At 42.1% G+C, this 20,130-nt stretch overlaps 1 protein-coding gene across 3 annotated transcripts; it reads right to left on the reverse strand.

The window, feature by feature from the left end:
• Positions 1–7,443: 7,443 nt before the first annotated feature.
• SAR1B (secretion associated Ras related GTPase 1B) lies at positions 7,444–19,894 on the reverse strand. Of its 3 annotated transcripts, XR_012831252.1 has the most exons (8): positions 19,854–19,894; positions 14,949–15,022; positions 11,290–11,409; positions 10,413–10,478; positions 9,746–9,849; positions 9,451–9,582; positions 7,844–8,030; positions 7,444–7,665 (listed from the first exon to the last, which is right to left on the reverse strand). XR_012831252.1 is itself a non-coding variant. In XM_075715224.1 (7 exons), exons 2-7 carry the CDS (start codon positions 15,004–15,006, stop codon positions 7,914–7,916), a joined length of 597 nt encoding a protein of 198 aa, XP_075571339.1. In that variant the 5' UTR covers positions 15,007–15,022; positions 19,854–19,894; the 3' UTR covers positions 7,444–7,913. The 3 variants fall into 3 exon arrangements, 2 of the variants coding, with proteins under 2 accessions (XP_075571339.1, XP_075571340.1); XM_075715224.1 differs by having other exon boundaries at positions 7,444–8,030; XM_075715225.1 differs by lacking the exon at positions 19,854–19,894 and adding an exon at positions 19,294–19,444 and having other exon boundaries at positions 7,444–8,030.
• Positions 19,895–20,130: the final 236 nt, after the last annotated feature.

Here is a 20,130-nt window from a genome sequence, read left to right on the forward strand (position 1 = left end):
TTTTTTCCCTTCTTTTACAGTCTTGAGACACTTTTTTTTTTTTAATTTTGCAGAAAGGATCCAAGTCTGTTTCAAGATGAATTTATTTCAAATCTGGACTGTAGAAAAGAAAACACGGGGTTTTTTAGTGGCTTTTTTTTTCTAGACGCTTTGTGAAGCACTCTTATGTTCACAAGGCTTGTAAGATATTATTACAGAAACTCACAGCACCTTCCCTCTTACCTGGTAACACACTGGGTGGTTTCTTTGCTTTATTGCTTGACCTACTTCCCTTTCAATAAACATCTTCCAGCAGCATGATGTTCTGCAGTAAGTTCAAATTCACTTTGTACTCCCAGAGAGGGGCAAGTCCAATGACAGTTGACCAGGTCAGACAAGGACTTCACCAGCACCATCTCCACGGCGTGTATTTCATAATTTCATGTTTACAAAGACATAAATAGACTCCATCCCATGGTCACATGCATGAGGATCTGTTACACATTCTTCACTGCAGTCGGACTTGCAGCAGGTCTGTGAACTTCAACCAGCCACAGTGACTGTAACTTTTTGTTTGTTTGTTTTCCTCATTTCTCACCCCCAAAAATAATGGCGAACAACATGCGTAAATCTTTTACTGATTCTCTCTTGCACGTAAATCTTTTACTGATTCTCTCTTGCATCCTGCCTGACAACAGCTCTGAAAACAGAAGCAGGATTTCTTCTTTGATAGAGGGCCCCCTTACAAATTTCTTCCCCAGGATTTTAAACATCAAACCGTTGAAGAAAAGCTCTCCCCAGAACAGCCTGGGGAAAAAAAAAGTCATATTGTTTTTTAAACTTAGGAGGCAATTCAAATTACAGATTAGGAAACAAAAGGATATAACAAAGTGGTAATAGCAGATAGGAGGACTAGCAGAGAACTAAAAGAAAGACTATAAATCAAAAGAAGTTCTCTTTACAGACAAGTTTTCAGGTACAAATGCCGAACCAACATAACCTTCTTTTGGGGATGTTCATCGGAGCTCTTCAGAGCCAGCTGCCACAGAGAGCAGCGAGCAGAAGCAAGTGGATGGGACATGTTTTCTAAAAATTGCTCGAGTAAACATCTCATTTTGTAGGAACACCCAAACTTCTTTACACCAATGCTAAAAGCGTCTCGGATGCCAGTAACAAAGCCTAAGCTCTAAAAAAGGCAAACTGTATTATTAGCTCTGCCTCCTCCTGTTCTGCCTAAACGCTGGCTCTGCAGGCAGCACCCAGAACACCAGCTGCTCTCCCTGCTGTAGCTGCACATCTGAATTTCTCCCACAGTATCTCCTGTAATTATTTATTCACCAGTAAAGCAAAAGCTTTTAATTTTCTCTACTCCAAACTCCTCCTGAATTTTTTTTAGCCTTTAAAACGTATGAGCAGACTTTCACTAAACGCCCTCTGCAATTTCATGCTGATGTAGCTCAGTAACATTTTGAACAGATTTATTTTAAACCTCTTGTTTGTGTATATGTATGTATACAAATATATTTATGTATTATAGATATATCACATGCACACACAGAGCAAAGAATAGAAGAGTTAAGTGGCACATACAGGAGTCTTCCTTTCACAGCTCAAATTTATTTGAACTTAAACCAAAATCCTGCTCAGAAAGCAGAGAGAAAATAGCATTTGGGCACTGGGGCTGGCACCAAGTTTAGGCTGAACTCAAAATCCAGCTCTGAGTGCCAACAGGCCCGAGAGAGCTCAAAACGTGGTTAAGTTTTGCAGCTTGTGCTTATCTGGTCAGAAGTCAAGAGTCAAGAGCCTTCAACAGGAGACCTCAGCTTTGTCCTTGGGAACAGTCGACCAAGGATCAGCAGTTTTCAGTGACTTAGAAAACCCAGCTTAATTGTAGGATACTGGACCGATTTCAAAATAACCTGACAAACGCTGGCGTTACCACAGCATGCACCGACTGATTGAAATACAGCTCCTATCACCAGCTAATTTCCCTCTCTCCCCTTGGCTTTCACAAGCACCAGCATTTCCAAATACCAGCCCCGGGGTCAGCCCACAAACAAGCTGTGGCAGAGCAGCATTAGGAGCCCCGTTCGCAATCGTTCTCCCTCCCACCTTGCTGGCAAGGGGACATTTTTCAACCCAATTAATTTCTCCCTTCCTCCATTGCAGAGCCAGGAACTTTCAAGCATTTCCTAGAGACGCTTGCGTAATCCTCACGGCAGACCCCGCGCCGTGGTCCCCAATGCCGACCCCCTCCTCTGGCCCTGCTCGCTTTGCTGCTAGCAAAGCTTTTAGGTTGCAACAAACCTTTAACAAAGATTTTTAACAAACCCTAGCTTAAATCAAATTCCGACCTTCCTCTCAAGAGCTGCGTTCTCATGAAAAAGCAGCTTATAAAATTCTGACCTTCCTAGAAGAGCCACGTTCTCACGGAAAAGCAGCTTCCTTTGCTCAGAAAGCCTGCATGCTACGAAACCTGAACCGCTTCAGATCCTCCCGAGAGGGTAAGATCAGGTTCCCCTCCTTCGCTCAGTGTCCCCATCTGCACACACTCCTGCAAGCACCAGCACCATCCCTTCCCAGAGCAGCAGCTTGTCACAGTACACCCCTTGTCAACAAAGCCTTGACACCTACTCCTGGCTTTGGGTACTCAAGTGTCATTAAATTGCTGAGATCAGGTCTCCAAGAGCTCACCTCTGCCCCACGCTACCGCCATGGGTTGGCTCCAGCTAGCGCTGCTCCGGGGAGTTAATCAAGCCAGTCTGACAGCAAAGTACCACCTTTGCAGGGGAGGAAAAAAAAAAAAATCTAACCAAACAACATAAATTCTTATTTACCTGTGCCAAAAGCAGGCATTTGGACCCAAATACTGAAAGAATGCTTTTACATTTTCTCCTTTTACAAGGATAGTGTTTATTTACATCGCACATTTAGGAAAGAGAATCAGAAATTACAACTAGATCCAAGCTTTGCACCCGCTCCACACATTGCAAGTTTTTGTGCCGTTCTTTTAACTTGTCTACTAAATATTGTCACAGTTGGGTGCAACACAGGTGAATGGTACATGGTTACGGCAGCTTTTTTGCTACGAACACAGGCATACGAGAGGAGGTGACCCAAAATGCCATCGATTTACACCTGGTCTGTGCAGTATCTTCAGTAGCCTGCATGTGATGAAGGCTTCCATCTTCTCTCTAGGACACTGACAAACAGCGCCCAGGATAAGGGAGGAATTGCTTCATTCGATGTTGCTGGTGGTTGTTGCGTTGCTCCTCTTATTCAGGCAGTCACCGAGTACAACCTAATCCCTCCAGACCTCACTTTCTTCACAGGGTAAACAAAACCCCTCTGCCTCACAAGGATGTTGAGGCAGCATTAGCAGGTAGAAAGCTTTGACATCCTGGAAAAGCATCAATGGCTCTAAAATATTAGGAGTTACCTTACCATGATGGGACACGTGCCATAAGAAATGGGGTCATAAGAAAAATGGATATGGTTTTGTAATCACTATTTTACCGCCACTGCTCACCACCAAACAAATTTCTAATTCTAGTTCAAAAGCAGTCAAGTAAGAAATAATTTGAAAAACGTAAACTAAGGAGAACATTAGGAGAACATACTCAGGACTGGAAACCAGTTCTCTATCACAGCAGGTTAATACACTTTCCCCGTGGGCTGTGTCAAACAGGGTTGAGTGCACTCAGTTTGATAAGCACCTAAACTCAGCAGCAATCCCCACTCGATACAGTCCCACCAACACTGCAAATCCTCGAGGGCAGCTGGATTCTAAGACACTATCATTCACCTCCAAGATCAGATCCTTCCATCTCATTTTAAAATAATTGCAACAAGGGAAATGTCATCTTTTCCATGCTCAAAGAGTTTTCCGAGTAGAGGATTTGCTTCCATGCACACATGAACAGAAACCCTAGCAAAGAAGAGACTGAATTATTACTATACCCAGCTGAAAAAACCAAACTCACTACTAGACCACATACTAAATCAGCACACTTTTTTCCTGGTTTTGATAATTTGACAAGAACTACCTGTTTAGAGTCCCTTTTCTTCAAACTCCCAAGTCAGATTTTTATTTTCTATTCCCGACAGCTAAATTTCAAGCATGGGATGGGATAACATGATAACAAACACCACATTAAGAACATGTTTAAGAACACATTCATCTTTAGCTTTTCTTCTGCAGTTTATTATATAAATTATGCTTTTAAACATTCAGAGCACTCACATTTCAAAACAGAAAGTGTTAGTTCCACACTGAGATACTAGTGCAAAGAGTGGTTTATCTAAGTGCAAGATACATGTCCCCATTAACAGCCAGTGGATCAGGCTGTTTTTAATATAACTAACAATGATGTTACTTACACTAAATCTAAGCATGTTGTAGTTGATAAAAATACTGGACTTTGGTTGGTAACAACCGAATACTCTGACAGTACAAGCAAGAGAAGAACAATTTGCCTTCAAGCAGACCTGTGAATTCACTGGGATTGGAGAGCACCACCATCATATTTATAACTAAAGTCAGGTCAGAAGAAAATGGATGCCAAATGTTCTATTTGATGTTCAATTCTAATTATTAAAATACAATAAAGCTCACATGCATGCAGGTATTGTATTCCAGGGAATGCCACAGGTCATCTCTGGCACATCATAGACAGTACCTGAACACTGAATACAGAAATATTAATGAAATATTAATGAAATAATCTCTATCTGGCAAGAGGATAAATGAGAAAGCTCAAGGATCCTTCCCATCTCCAATGCCAGTAATTGTCGCTGAAAAATTTATTAAACCAAGACTGAAATACAGCAATGCCTCTCAGTTACACAGTACATACTAAACCCCAAGTTTCATTAAATCCAAGCAAAACAGATCTTATTCAACCCACAGACGCTAGCATGTGGGGTCACTGCAGTGAAATACAGGCCACTTTGTCAGAAGTAGATATGAGTATCTTAGAAATCGGCATTCATTTCTCAAAGAACAGTTGTGATGTAAAAACAAAATGAGACACTTCATAAATAACATCTTTATTAATGAGTTTTCTTTTTCACATTCCTTAAAGTGATGTTTAATTGAAATCTGCATAGTCAAGGAGTGCAAAAAAAAAAAAGTCAGACCCAAATGTGAATGTTGCTTTTTTTAAGTTAAGTAAGACTGGTCACAATCATCGGAACAAGCAAACTCCAGAAATAAATGACCGGGGAGATGCGGAGAGCATGGGGATGAAAAGCACCAGAAAAAACTCTCACCGGTATATTTACCTATTAATGAAGTCTTCACACAAAGACACACAAACACCCATTCACATTCATGTGCACAACAGAACGTAAACTACAGAAGAAAGAGACTTCCTCTACCAAATGAAATGAAACAGAGCAAGATTATTGGTGTCTTCAACCAAGTGTCGATCAGCTATTCCCACAACGGGAACCATTACAATGCCCAGGTGGATAAGCACAAGGTCCAGATTTCTTCATGCCCCCATTACAACCACATTTAAACTAGCATCCTACAGTAGGAAACATGAAATCTGAGTAATTCCATAATACTAAGAATTACTCATAACACACACTTTCAAAGGAGTATCACCTCCCTTCTTTTTTAATTCTTAATACTATCATCCCTTTCCTTACTGCTAACGTTATTCACGGTTGGAAGAGCGGGTGAAGAGGACCTCTCGGTGCCCACGTAATGGCTCAGCCTGTGGAAGCGGTCTGCAGCAGAACACCTCCAGCTTCATTTCCATAAGCACAGGCAACACAGTCCCGAGTCTCCCACATCAACACCACAGTGTGACTGCAAGTAGTATTTTTAATATTTACACCATCTACTGATGGAGCTGTTGTTCTCTGCATTATAACCATCGTCAGAAAAATCTGGGGAGGCGGGGGAAGAGGCATGTCCCCTACATAATGGCTGTAAGTAGTAAAGACTCACGTATTGTCTACATGCTGGTGAGAGGCCATTTCTTACCTCCGGTTTTGACTCATGCAACAGAGACACTGCTCTACCGCTGAGCACTAGTTTAAATGCAGAATTCTTTTATGTTGGTCATTTGGAAAAGCTACCCGATACCATCACTCTGAACTTTACCATGCACAAACTAGGCTTAACACTTCGCGTACGACTGTGCAGTAATAAACTTCAGTTACAATTTACATTAGTTAGGTTCTGAATTATTCATCTTATTCAGATGCACAGTCTAGGACTGTGGGGAACTGATCATCAATATTCAATCAAACAAGTTCAGATCTGGGCAAGAAATGTCTCATTTATTTGCTATGAGCCTATAGGCTTTAAATCTGAGATTCAAGCCCAGCAGGTCAAGAGAGAAAGTTATTTGTGACATCAAACCAGTCAGACATACATTTGTTGCCATGGATATTGGAAACATAAGGCCTAAAGTATTTTGGAGAAGACCTACAACAGCGAGTAAAAGTATTCAGTAAAAACACTTGCAGCAGTTGGTACTCTTACAAGGGGGAAAACAAACTACACAGTGAAACTCAAATCCATCGCGGTGAAATGGTGACTCCAGGGCTGAAACCCTACCTGCATTCAACAGATCAGAGTAAAACATGTCCAGCACATGGAAACAGCTCCCCAGCAGTGTCAGCCAGCACCAACAAGACATTGACGGACATATGCTTCAACACCCCGTCTTCAAAAACAACCTGCTTTCTCCTCGGGGAATTAATACACTCAAAGACAGGGAAAACACAGTCAGAAGTCTGGAAACAAGGACCAAATTTTACCCCACAAATAAGCCACCTGGGCAGCCAGCAGCTGCCACACTGGCTAGGTTTCAGGGCAAAACCACAGAAAACAATTCATCTTGTCCCAGTTCAAACCACCAAAAATAAAATTGGCCGATTGGGTGTGGGCTGATAAATTTTCACAAACAGCAAGTGGCAACTTTTTTTTCCCCCTGGCAATTTCACAGGCAAATCTTCTGGTAGACCCCAAATCTAATTAAATTAGGAACAGAATATTTAGTGCAGTGGTATTCTTAATTTCTTCCGAAAATCCCCTGTATTTCTTGTATCACTTCAGGGGTTTAATTCAGGAGACCAGTAGGGTTAAGACCACTTTTGACATTAGTTCAAGATTTACATTGGCACAGCTGATTTGCATTATTTGTACTTTTTAAAGGTGGTGGTTATAAGGGCATTGGATTAGATTTTTCCTTTATTAACGCAAAATCCTAAAACAAATGCAATTTGGTAGTCTGAAAAAAACCCCTTACTCCAACATACAATGAAACTACTTTGTGGCCTTCTGTGTTTCAGGAAAATATCCCACATACTCAGATCATCAGGCAGCCTTGCTAATTAAGACACATTAAAATGAAACATTTTCCATTGAAGTTGCCAAAAACTGGATTTAAATTTATTGCATGACGTTGCATAAGAAAGTATATTATTGAAAACCGTAAGGCATCATGCAATTATCCATCAGCTAATTATTTATTATTCCTTGAAAGATGGTTATATACTCTAAAGTTATAAAACCAGTTTCAAAAAAGTACATAAAAAAATTTAACATAAGCATTAAATATCTTTCACATGTTCGTAGTTTTTAGCTGTTAAAAAGTGCATTCAAACATACTGTACTGGAAAGTTGCTCTGACCAAAAACGGTGCTGGAGACTTGTTAAATTAAAAGCTGCAAAAGAATGTTGCATGGGATTAGAAAGCTCACAGGTTGCAGTACTTAAACTTACAAACTTGCTTGAAATAATTTTTCAATCCTCACACTTACAATTTAGCATATGTGATATAATTGGCTAAAAAGGTATATTTTTTTTATAAACTAAACAGTCAAATGAATTCAAGTTACGTACACTGAGTGATCAAATAAGGAGCAGACTTAATATTCAGACACAGGACAGAATGTACGATGCGATTTTGGCATTAATCAATGTACTGTGCCATCCAACGGAAGCCTTCCCCATAGCCTTGTCTCTTTAGCACGCTGCACATAAACACTTCTAGTGGCCTTGCGTTCAATTCTTTCAGTGGTATACTGCCCTGCAGAGAGACAGAAATGTTCCAAGTTACAGTATTGTTATAAACAGACAGCTACTTTACAGGGACATTGGTTTCTATGGAATGCCATTGTTTAACTTGTGTTGGATACTGGAATTTTAGAAAATAAATTTATCTAACACTTGTACATGTGACCCTAATCTTAGTTACTTGAGAAATACACTGAGCATGTTTTCATATGCATCCACATCTGGAGAGGGTGAAGTACCTGAAACCAGAGTGCAACAGCAAGCGTATGCACAGAGAATCTGAGAGCTTATACTCAGTTTTCAGTCACAGTTCCCTGCTCTGTTCCCAATACCTTTCCAGCCAGATTAAGAACATTTGCTACCAGTTGTAGGACTGACCATAGCAAGAGTGCAAGTTGCTTGCTCGCCAAGATCAGCACAGTGCATTAAAGCTGTTGCTCAACTGGAGATTCACAACAGTAGTCACACTTCATAGACTATGTGTTGTAAGAACCAGGGCAAGACAAAAAAAGTCAGTAGTAACTCTTTATAGGTCGTTACACCTATCCTAGAACTCACCTGCGCAAATTCTCTTTCACATGGAAAACACAAAGGTAAAGATTTGTTTCTGCTCAACGTAAACTCTGATGGCACTGAACTTTAAGGGAAGGATCTAAGAGTAAATACTCTTAGAGAAAAAGAGGAATTACAAGATCAGGCGCCCTCCTCAGCAGAGCCACACTGCTGGTCATCTAATGGGAGCTGGGATGGCTTTGTCCACTGCAGAGAGGTGCCCTTTCAAGGGCAAAGGACAACGGAGCAACTTGTTTCTACTGCCCTGTATCCAAACGCCTCCTATACGTAGTACACTGTATTTACTTTAAATTAAGAAGAATTGAAGCATTAAAGAGCCATAATATAAATCTGCCTTGTTGCTACCGATGCCAGTAGGAACTTCTCTTTTTCCCTTCACACCCTACAAACTCAGACTTCCGCAATGGTGTAAATCTATGTCTAAGCTTTAGGTAAACATGTTAAGTAACAAATTGTACCAAGTCTGCACTTTAAATGAGAAAAGTCACTTACTAAGATACTTTAACCAGTTTTCTCTTATAGCTCTCACTAGAACTATGGCCTCTGAAAACTTGCTCATCCTTTTAAAGTACTGCATAGGAAAGTTGAAGTACTAAAAGTTATCCTAAGTACAATTAAGTTTTCCTCTGGAGAAATGTGGCATCAAATAGGACGTGAAAAAGTTGTAGCAGAGATGTATCTAACACACAAAAAAGACTCCACAATTCATTCATTCCATACACAGTTATTACGTACCAAGTACTTAATAAATTAAAACCCGTTTATTTTGTGTAGCTGGAGTGAACTGAAGTCAACACGCAAATAAGGCAAACAAAATCCCTAACAAAAAACCAAAAGCCGCCAAAAAAAAGGAGCATTACCTTTCCTGTTGTCTGGCCATACAGACCAAACATCTCTCGTAACCTCTCTTCACTAATAGCTTCAGGTCTGTCAATCTTGTTACCAAGAATTAGGATAGGCACATTAGCAATAGTTTCGTCTGTCATTAATGACTACAAAGGAAAGGAGAAAGGAGGAGAGATTAATTTAGAATATACAAGGGCCAATTGCTACTGCTCATGTCCAGGTGGCAGCAGAGCTCTGTTGGATACTGGGAATTTGAGCTTATTTCTTAGAAGTTAAAGTTAAAACTTTCAAAAACTTATTTAAACTTACATCAAGTTCTTCTTTTGATTCAAGCAATCTTTCATGGTCTGCACAGTCCACCAAGAACACAATGCCATTAATCGCAGGCAGATAGTTTTTCCACACTCTGCGAGCTACAGGGAAGATGTGAATTAAACACAAAAGGAAATTATCCCAAAATTCAGAGCAATGCACATCAGTAATTAAGAAGCAACAGGGTTTTTTTCTGAAGTCTCTTAGCTTATATTGCCAGTCTTTAGGATGCAATTTCATGTTTTACAAAACTTGAAATAATGGAGCAAAAGCATCGTTCCCTTTACTGTTATCACCACTCCATCTATCCCACATACACACTGATGTACTGAAACTTTTTGTGTTTCCCCAAGAATTATGTCAACAAAGGTAAGTTTGAAGCATAGAGCTTAAGGTAAAAATAAGTGATTCAAAGTACAGAATCCTCTTCAAAATACAGGTATCAGTCAAAAACTTATGCTCTACTGCAGCTCTTGCCAAATTGTATTTGGGATTTGTGATAAATGGTGGAGACGGACAACAGAGCAGTGAACCTTTCTTTTATACTGTCAAAGCAAGCGTGGGAAGTTGATCTCTGCAGCATGATCATATTTCTGATCTGAAACAAACGGACTGTAGCCAACTCTAACTCAATTCAGTGAACTGAGTCAACATATTCTCTTACCTTGAGCATGTCCGCCCAGATCAAAGGTAGTGAAAGTCATGCCAGCAATTGTCAGCTCTTCTGAAGCTAGAAATACACAAAATCATGTTCTCTGTGAAGATTATGCAGTGCATTAGAACAGTCTAACCTTCTAGCATGTAGATTTTACTTTCTGTCTTGGGTCTTTTCAGTATTTTGTTATTCAAGAAACAAATCAGAGAAACACATTTTCTCTCAAAATCAGTGACACGTTTGTTTAATGGTTAACAGCATTTTGCTGTTAAAACACGTGCAAAATATCTACAATGCTACGAATAGCAGAGAATATTCACATGTTATTTATCCCTACACATTACACAAACAACAGTTGGCTCTGGCATCTGGTTTGCCACAAAGATGGCACTTCATATACGATACTGTCCAAGGTTTCTCCTCTTCACATCCTTTCCCAGTTTCTCACCTCCTTTCTGGACTTCTCCAATCCACATTTTTAACCTGAGTTGAACTTTCTCCTTCTGTGAGGCTACCAGGATTACAATTACACAGCAACCTCTGAGCCAAAAAAATCAAAACCATGTACAGAAATGCTAATTTTCCAGCTGCACAGAGAAGCCACTCCCAAACACTCCAAGCCCCAATTTCCCACAGCTTCAGTAATCTAGACTCTCAGCTCCATCATTCTGCTTGTTACTCATCAATTACTTTTAAATATACCTCACTGAACTAACCTATACACATTTTTCTGGATATTACTTGAACTATCTACAGACTGCTATCCCAGAAATTCCTTTCTTTTTTCCCCAGTCACACCATTGGTCTTATGATGTATAATCAGATCCTGCTTTTCCTGCAATCCTTTAAATACTTCCTAGCTATGGACCCAGCAATATTAACTTACTGGGGTGTAACGTGGGGACGTGTTGTCCCAGCCTGTCATCTTTGAGCATGTGCAGCAGTGTAGTTTTTCCAGCATTGTCCAGTCCAAGAAACACTAGTTTGCCCGATTTCTTGTACAGTCCTAGAAAAAAAGAAGGACCTGCTGATTAATCAGTTAAATTGGTAGGAGTTAATTTCTAGCACTAGAGATGCTTTTGCTCCCAGGAGCAAAGTGTTACAGTCACGGTACAAAATACAGACCGGCCAAGCTCCGCCGCACTTTATCAATGCCCTTTATCTGTGTTCTACTCGTACAAACTACATTCACACTTGCTCACGTGCCTGCTGCACTATGTGTACCACACACAGCTTATGTGACACTTTGTGGGGGAGAGACACACAATTGATGGAAACGTGTCACTCGTGTAAATGCATTTACACCATCTTAGGAAAACCACAGCAAAACAGGACTAAATGTTGCCAGTGCAGCCTACTCTGCCCCAGCAAAAGGACAGTTTTGTTCACAGGTGATGGAAAGGGGGGCATGCAGGTACAATGCTGACAGCGGCCTCTAAAATACGGACCATCCTGAACCTGAACACAGGGTGTTTTGTTCAGCTACCTCCAATTATGACAAAAATCTTGTTCGAGGCAAAAAAGAAAGTTGAGACCTCAATGGGTATATTAGAGAGAAATTAATTTCAATGTCAACAGTCATAATTAGTATATATGTATGAATTCTTTTATGTTGGTTCATGTATTATTTTGACAAAAAGTAACATTCACCCAAATCTCCAGGTCAATTATATGGATATATCCTGAATAGCATCATCAGGGCAATTCTTATACACTTGCTGTCATATGATAATGCTTTTGTAACAGGAATAAGAAGTTTTATTTTCACCTATTGTCATCTTCATAAAAATGCCTTTTCCCCTTTTTCCTCTATTTGTAACGCCAGTAAATGCAAGAGTTGCTGTGAAGGACAGGAAGGATGTGTAAAACATGAACACTCTATTTTCTTAAGTTTGAGGTTATCAAGGAGTGATTCTCTTAAACCTGCCAACACTATATCCTATGCCAGGATTATTTTTCAATGCTTCAAACTGATTGACACTCAAAGTAAAACATTTTTAAGACAAATTTCATTTAAAAAAAATAAATCACATACTGTACTGAAAAACTACTGAAGTAAGAGTCTCTTAGCTTTGACTTTAAGGAGAAAATCTTCCCTTACTCCCTCTTCAAAGAGCTGTGGCTGGATACCACACAGTGCACATCTCCTTAGGAACCAGTACTGACCCACAGCCTTCAGGAGTGCTGTAGAGGGCAGAACACTTGCAAAAGAGGGTGGGAAAAAATATGTATGTATGTGCTGAAATTCCATCTTTTTAAAAGCAAAACTAGGCTCTGTTCCTAACAGAATTCTCTCTTCTTTCTGCAAAAGAACTGCAAGATACAGCCAAATATTGTACTGTGGGAGTTGTTAAGTGACCAGGATCTTTTACTATATAACGTCATAGTATTGTGGTACGTTGCAATATGCTGAAGAGAGTTTATTTTACCACCATGCAATGATACAGAAACATTTTGTGAAGTACATGGTCAGATTTTACTGTTAAAGCTCAGCCATCCCAGCCAAGCGGCTGGTAGCCATCCAAAGGGCACACTGACAGCTGCCCTGGGTCCCTCCGCATGAGGAGGCTAGCGGGCAGCAGAGCAACCAGTAACAGCAGTTTCTGGAGCCTCCTTTTTTTCAACTTGTGTAATGTGTTATCCTCATATATGTTTTATTTGATGGGATTTTAAGCAATGCTGCTGCACAGTGGCTACTCGGACAGCCCCGTTGATGCCGCAGCATCACGGGCGCACACGTGCCTCTGCCTGGCCGACCTTTACACTGCTGGTGTTTGCTCACCTCTCCCCCTGCCTTTAAGCTAATCTCTGGGATCGCATTCCAGCATGCCAGGTTTTGTAACTTGCAGGAATGAATATTATTTCATATTCCTCAGCTTATTTCATTAATGAACTTTATTACTACAGGTACTGTAGAGTGTCTTCACAGTTCCTTCAAATACAACAACTCCAACTTCCCAAACTCACCTTCTCACACTCCCAAATATATATAACTACTAAACTACAGAGTAGAGGAGAAAGTATTCATGTTTACAGAGAAAGGAGTGGACATTTTCATATATTAATTTATGTCACAGGAGAAACTCCAGTTCACACTTACCTTATGAGTTGAACAAAACCCTACTAAACCACAGTAAAACAATAATACTTCTGCCACTCTCAGCCTGGACATCCAGGAGCCTTTGCTCCCAAATCAGGTGCCGCTGCTTTCTCCGAAACATTTCACACTTCCCAAGTGTCTTTCATAGAAACACAGGACAAGCAAGCAGCAATACTTCAGCTATTAGCTACACCAAGACCAGAGTTTGTTTATATATATATATAAAAAAAGATTCTTTGTGCATTCTAGAAGTATACATGTGCAAAGATGTATTCCATAAAGTGATCTCATCAGCCTGCTGACAGGACAGCACAGGGAACTGCGGGGAGTTTCCCAGATATTATGATTGGCCTTTTTCAACTATAAATGTAAGTGAGAATGAAAAGGGAAAGTTTTTCTTCTAGAAAAGGAGCATATTGAAAGTAATTCTCCTTCCTACTTCAAGCTCCAGTATCTTTCACCAGAATTAGACTTTGCATGCACAGGAATGGGAAAGGAGGCCAGCGTGCAGTAATCACTGCTCGGCTAAGTAAGAGGAGATAAGAAAGATTAGTCAACTTAGTTAAAATTTCACTGGCTAATATTTTGATAGTAGGTCAAGGGTCTAACATTCAGTGAAAAAGTTTAAACTTTCAACTGATAAAAGGCAGGTGGCACAGCTTGCCATGATTCCTTAATCTCAAATGCTTTTTATCCACTTCAATAAAATCCTTCAAACTTGTAAACTGTGCCTTTTACCCATGTGATCTGCAACTTCTGTTCCTTTTTCAGTATCCTAACATTCCTTTTCCTCCTGGTTGGTTTGTTTCCCCCGCTACCACACTTTTTTTTTCCTCCTGTTTTGCACAAGCTAATATTTCACCTTGAATTGATAATAGATTGCAGACTCTTTTGGCTAGGGAATACTTTCCTGAGGCCCTTCAGCAGATGCCAGTGAAGTTTCACTCTGATTTCAGTGACACCAATCACAGAATAACGCACTGCTGAACGTGAGCAAGGCCTTCAATATCCAGCACTAATTTTTTTGCAGACAGTTCCTCATATTTGGATTCTCAAGCGATACCCTCATGTGCAAAAGAACTGAGCTAAAATAACTGAGTTCAGTTCTTTACAGCAGCGAAAAGAGAAACTCCATAAAAGTCAACTGAATTACACCAGCTTAAATGTGTATGACTGGGGGACAGGGGGAAAATCAAACCTATTATATTCATTAAAGAAAATACAATTTTTTTCAAGAGGTTAAAGGGTTAACATAAGATTGAGTGGAGAGCACACTCTGGCAATAGTCAGTACAGGTAAATGAAACTTTTGTTTGAGTGTTACTGAATATACACCAAAACAAATATTATTATTTAACCAGCAGCTATGTTTGAAGATAACAGAGGTGAACAGACATTTTATACAAGAATAACAGAAAGGAAAACCCCCAAACAATAAAAACTTACCTAAAAACTGTAATACACTGCTGAAACCACTGTAAATCCAATCAAATATGAAGGACATATCTGAATCTTATAGTCTGAAATAAACAGAAAATATAAAGCATTTAAGATCTGTCAGAACAGCACATTAAACACCGTAAGATATTTAGAGGTAACAGAAGTAATTCAAAGTCCTAGGTGAAAAATAAACAATTTTATTCTGGTAAACTGTATCATGGACCAGTTAAGTGACCCCACAACACATTAAAAAAAAATTAGCGTAGAAATGGAAAACAGAATCCAGACCTTGTAATTCAACAGCAAAGACCTTTTCCTCCCCTTGGAAAATGCTACGTGGACACAAGTCTTTGCAAGAAGTAAAAATAGTTTTATCTTAAGTACAGTTTGGTGGAGGTGTGTGATGTTCCCCTGAGGATTTCAAAAGGGATCTTCATATAAACTTTTAAACTGGGAAAGAAGTGGCACTTGTGAGAGGGCAATAGAGGGGTGTCAGTGCAGAGCCAGTGCTCCAGCCGCCCTTGGGAGCTGCTGGGGTCTGAAGCAGAAGCGATAAGAGAACAAGTTTTGTGAAATTGAATCCAGAGAGGTTTCATACCAAATAAATCCCTATTGCCTGCACAGAACCTGTCTGTTTGGCTTGTAATGGGAAACAACTACTTAGCACAAAGCACCAGAATTGCCATTCAAAGACCATGACCTCCTGTACTGTCCTGCACAGGCTGCCACAATTTACACCTTAAATGCAAAACTTATGTTTAAAAAGGGACTCTAGAACATCATATTTCCCACCGAATTCCTTCAGCTTAGATTCAAGAACAGAAGGTTGGGCTGAGAGCAGCCAGGATGACTATAACCAACGCTCTAGCTGCGCCATACAACCGTCAGCCAACTTCAGCAGACCATCGCAGGCAGGACACCAGGATGAAGCTCTGCTACTCCACAAATATCCCTTCTTTGTGGTATGGTTAAAAAAATATAAGGCTGCTATGCTCGTCCCTGGGAAAGAAGCAAGTGGCCAGGATGGATTGCACAGACTGATGAATGCGGTTGTTCCTGCCCCCCAAAAAAACCCCTCTGCCACCAAAGGCAGGGCTGCTTCCAAAGAAGCGGCCACGGCGGAGGTGTCGGGATAGCTTTGGCACACCTTGAGTGCCCAGGAGGACAGGTAGCACAGAGGAGCAACCGCCGCTACTGCCAAAGCGATGCTTTGGGGCGCAAGAATAAAGCCATTACTAGGTTCACTGCGCAGCCACGAGCGATTAATTTCTTAGCTTTCATCTTAATTTCCTCATTATCTAAAGTGAGGATAATCACACTGAAAGCACCAGTTTGACACAGTGAGTTAGTATCTAGCGTGAAAACCTCTTGAAAGACTGAAGGGCAACATCCTTAGAAGCGTTTAGCCAGCTAATTCCTACTGGAGCATAACCCCTGCTAACGTTGGGGGATGTTGGAGCCCGACTACCCTGGAGAAACCGGACTGCACTGCTAAGTGCAGCTGGCAGAGGCATCCACACCACTGCAGGCTGTCTTGCCGTGCTCATTTCGTCCCTGCAGCAGTACCTTGGTCGCAAGATGACTTTAGGGCAGCTCTGACCTGGAGCACAGAACACAGTAGTCGAAACACAGGTCAGAACCAGCTCAAAATCCAGGCATCTGTCACAGCAATTACACTCATGGCAACGAACAGAGTTTCTCCACTACACGACAACAGGTATATCACAGAAAGATAATATGGATAGAGGAGGAAAGAATATTCTAATTACGTTTGCTTGTACTGGAACAACATCTTTTCAGTCCATATTTGCATCCCTGGTTGAAGACGACAAAGCGCTAGGAGTCCTTGGTTTCTTCGTTACTAACCCTGAAACCCTTACCCACATCCTATGTTACTCTGAACAACCGATCAGCTGCAACAGGCACAAATTTTAAGAATGCAAATCAAAGATGCTTGTCAATGCGTAAACACCCAGTTACACAACGTCACGACTGAAACTGTCCCTTGCATGGCTAAAAAGCAAAGGTCAAGAATAAGCAAACACGGCAGAACATACACGTCAGCAGATTTATTTATTGCTTGAGCGAAATACCGGTCGAGAAAAGCCTCTATGGGGCTTAGAAAAACCGATCGACTCACATAACCTGCAAATCAGGGCAAACAGTGTGCTCAGATTACTGAAGTGAGAATAACTTCACAGCGTTTAGTTATATTAACCTTTTCCATCTATTAAACTTATGGATAAAACAAAAAAAAAAGCTTTATGGATTACAGAAAAGACTTTAAGGGGCAAGATTCAAATGATTCAAGTGAGAACAGGATTACTCTGCAAACACAGCTGAAGTGGCATTAATATAGGTTAAATTTCCATCACCACAAGAAAAGCAGTGTTAGAAACAGAGCTATCCAAACACAGCCAGAACAGCCTCTGTATCAGCTGGCAGCGCTTAAAGGGAAATACTTTTAAAATGGGGAAAAAAAAATGGGCAGCTAATTGTAATGGCACACTGGTAATATCTGAATAGAGATATTAAATCTACTCTTATCACATCGGAAAAAGTAACTACATAATTCACAGCAGTGTCAAATCACAACATTAAAAAGCCACAGTGGCTCCGCATTGGCAAGAGCTGTTACGCTGCTAATGTGTCCAAGTCAGAGCTACACCGAGCTACGGGGAGAGCTGAGGCTGCTCAATACATACGGACTCAAACCCTCACGCCCCTGTTAAAAATACCATAAAAGCAGAACAACAAAAACTCTGGCAATCGCTGGTCATGAGCCATGATGAAGACAAAAATGCTATTTTAAGGTTATTTCAAGGGAATCCTTGAAAATAATCAGTGGCAAGCAGACATAAGCTTTTAATGAGAAATTGTACTGGACACAAGACAATCTTCTGATACCATCTATTGCTACGGACATCACCAACTTGCTCATGCCTCCTTAACAAAAATATGAAAGTTAATTTTCTAGCATCACATCAACAACAGGTGGCTATCACTTCAGAACGTCTCCAACAACCCTGGCTAACGTTATTTCATCGGCAAAGTATGGAGCCCTGTGAGCCGCTCTATAGACCAAGGAGATGGGTTTGCTCACTGGAAACCACATCCGACTGTGGGGATGCAGAATTCCCACCCTGTGGCTTTGGTAACATCTTGAGCCAGCCTCCTGAAGGGAATGTCGCTGACAGCAAGGACTAGCAAGCAAACTCACACTTACTTCTTTTATATTCTGAAAAACAGGGAACTTTTTCCCCTACTCTTGACCTGCAATTTTCTAGCTAAAAATCCATCGTTTCACTTCTGAACCAGTTAGAATAGCGCTTACATCCAAAGTCTGTGAAACTTCAGATAAGAGAGGATATCAGGCTTTTAAAGACAGTTTTAAATCCCTTTACGGAATAATTAGGAAACAGAAACCAGCGACAGGCAAGCTGAACAGCTCTTGCAGTAACTGGACACAGGCTGCGCCGGGGTGGGTACGGTCAGCAAGAGCTCGGGAAGAAACCTCTGCCCAACCTAACGCACCAAGCCCGCACCCCAGCCCCAGTGACGCCCGAAAACACCACTTGGCAGCAAGAGCTTCAAGTCTACTGTTAAGGGTGTATCTGCAGTTTTTCAAGTGGGATCTAAACGCTACCACTTAAAGGTATAACTTCACATACGGTCATTTTAACATTGTAAAATGTTACCACGGACAACAAAAATCAAAATCCCTAAGAAACTTGATGAATAAACTGATATCTGCCTTCTACAGTTTATTCCATGATACAATACAGTATTTTAAAAGTTGAGGAAAGGGACAGAGTTTGAAAATGAGGTAACAGCATAGATTTTCTTTGGGTATTTTAATCAGTTTTTTGATAGCAAGTCATCTGAGATTACCAAAAGAGTAATCATTGAATCATAGAATCATTTAGGTTGGAAAAGACCTTTAAGATCATCCAGCCCAACCATTAACCTACACTACAGAGTCCACTCTAAACCAGTTAAGGGTAGACTAGACTAAACCGTGTCCCCAAGTGCCACCTCTGCCCGTTTTTTGAACACTTCCAGGGATGAGGACTCCACCACCTCTCTGGGCAGCCTGTTCCAATGCTTGACCACCCTTTCCATGAAGAAGTTTTTCCTAATATCCAACCTAAACCTCCCCTGCCGCAGCTTGAGCCCATTTCCTGGCCCGTTACCAATTGGATTGAAAACAAAGCTTACCTATTGCACGGCACAGGACTTAAATTTAGTTATACCTCACCTTTTACCCTGAGACAGCCTATTTAAATTTAGCAAAGGGCTTAAGCACATCTGAAAGAGCAAAGGGAAGAAGACAGCACCGCAACACACTCACGAATCCCTAAGGGCAGCCGATGCAGCGGTCCGGCTCCCAAAACCCCGTGGATAGAGCACACTGGCAACGCAGGGCCTACCGCAGCAGTTTACTTAGTTATTAAAAGATGGTCTTAGATGTCGTAATTTCTGAAGCAATAATAACACTTTGAATAAATCCGGACAGACGGGCACAACGTGCCAGAACGCAAGGAGGCTGCGGAGCGCGGGTGGGCTGTGGGGTGCCCCTCGCAACGCGCCCCTCAACAACGCGGGCCCCCGGGGGGGCAGAGCCGGGGCTAAAGGCGCTGCCGGTGCCCACGGAGGGCTCCCGTACCGGGCGGCAGCACACGGGCCGGTGCCCCAGCCCCGGGGGAGCCAAGAGAGGGGCCTGGGGGGAGCCCCCCCCCCCCCCCCCCCCCCAGCTCGCTGCCCACGGACACACGCAGGCCGCGGCCTCCCCGGGACCCCCGGCCAGGCCCCGCCGCGGGCCAGAGGCCGCTCCCGGCAGGGTACGAGGGCGGCCCAGCGCCTTGCGGGGCTCGCCCGGCCCCTCCGCCGCCCCCCCCGCCCCGCACTCACCCGCCGCTGCCGAGCCTGAGGTGCGGGCGCTGCGCTCCGCCGGCGCCGACACGCAACCCCACGGCTGCGCCCCGCTCCGCCCCCGCACGGCTCCTTCCGGGCCCGGCCGGCCGCGTCGCACACACAGCACGGCTGGGGCTCGGCGCTCCGCCCGGCGCACGGCCGCGGGGCCCTGCCGGCACCGCCTCTCCCGCCACGGACCCACCCGCAGCCCGGCCTCGGCCCTGCCCCTGTCCCCTTTAAGGCGCCAGGCTCCGCCCACTGCCGCAGCGCGACG

The sequence above is a fragment of the Pelecanus crispus genome, chromosome 8 (genome assembly GCF_030463565.1).
Source record: "Pelecanus crispus isolate bPelCri1 chromosome 8, bPelCri1.pri, whole genome shotgun sequence".
Classification (NCBI taxonomy): domain Eukaryota; kingdom Metazoa; phylum Chordata; class Aves; order Pelecaniformes; family Pelecanidae; genus Pelecanus; species Pelecanus crispus.

What these genes read in the sequence shown, in the direction of transcription:
- SAR1B (XM_075715224.1), bottom strand. Translation starts at nt 15,006, where the DNA reads ATGTCCTTCATATTTGATTGGATTTACAGTGGTTTCAGCAGTGTATTA. An exon ending in CGTCCCCACGTTACACCCCA is followed by an intron (nt 10,479 to 11,289) that starts GTAAGTTAATAT and finishes GTGTATTTCTAG; the next exon opens with CTTCAGAAGAGCTGACAATT. An exon ending in AATCAAAAGAAGAACTTGAT is followed by an intron (nt 9,583 to 9,745) that starts GTAAGTTTAAAT and finishes TTTCCTTTGTAG; the next exon opens with TCATTAATGACAGACGAAAC.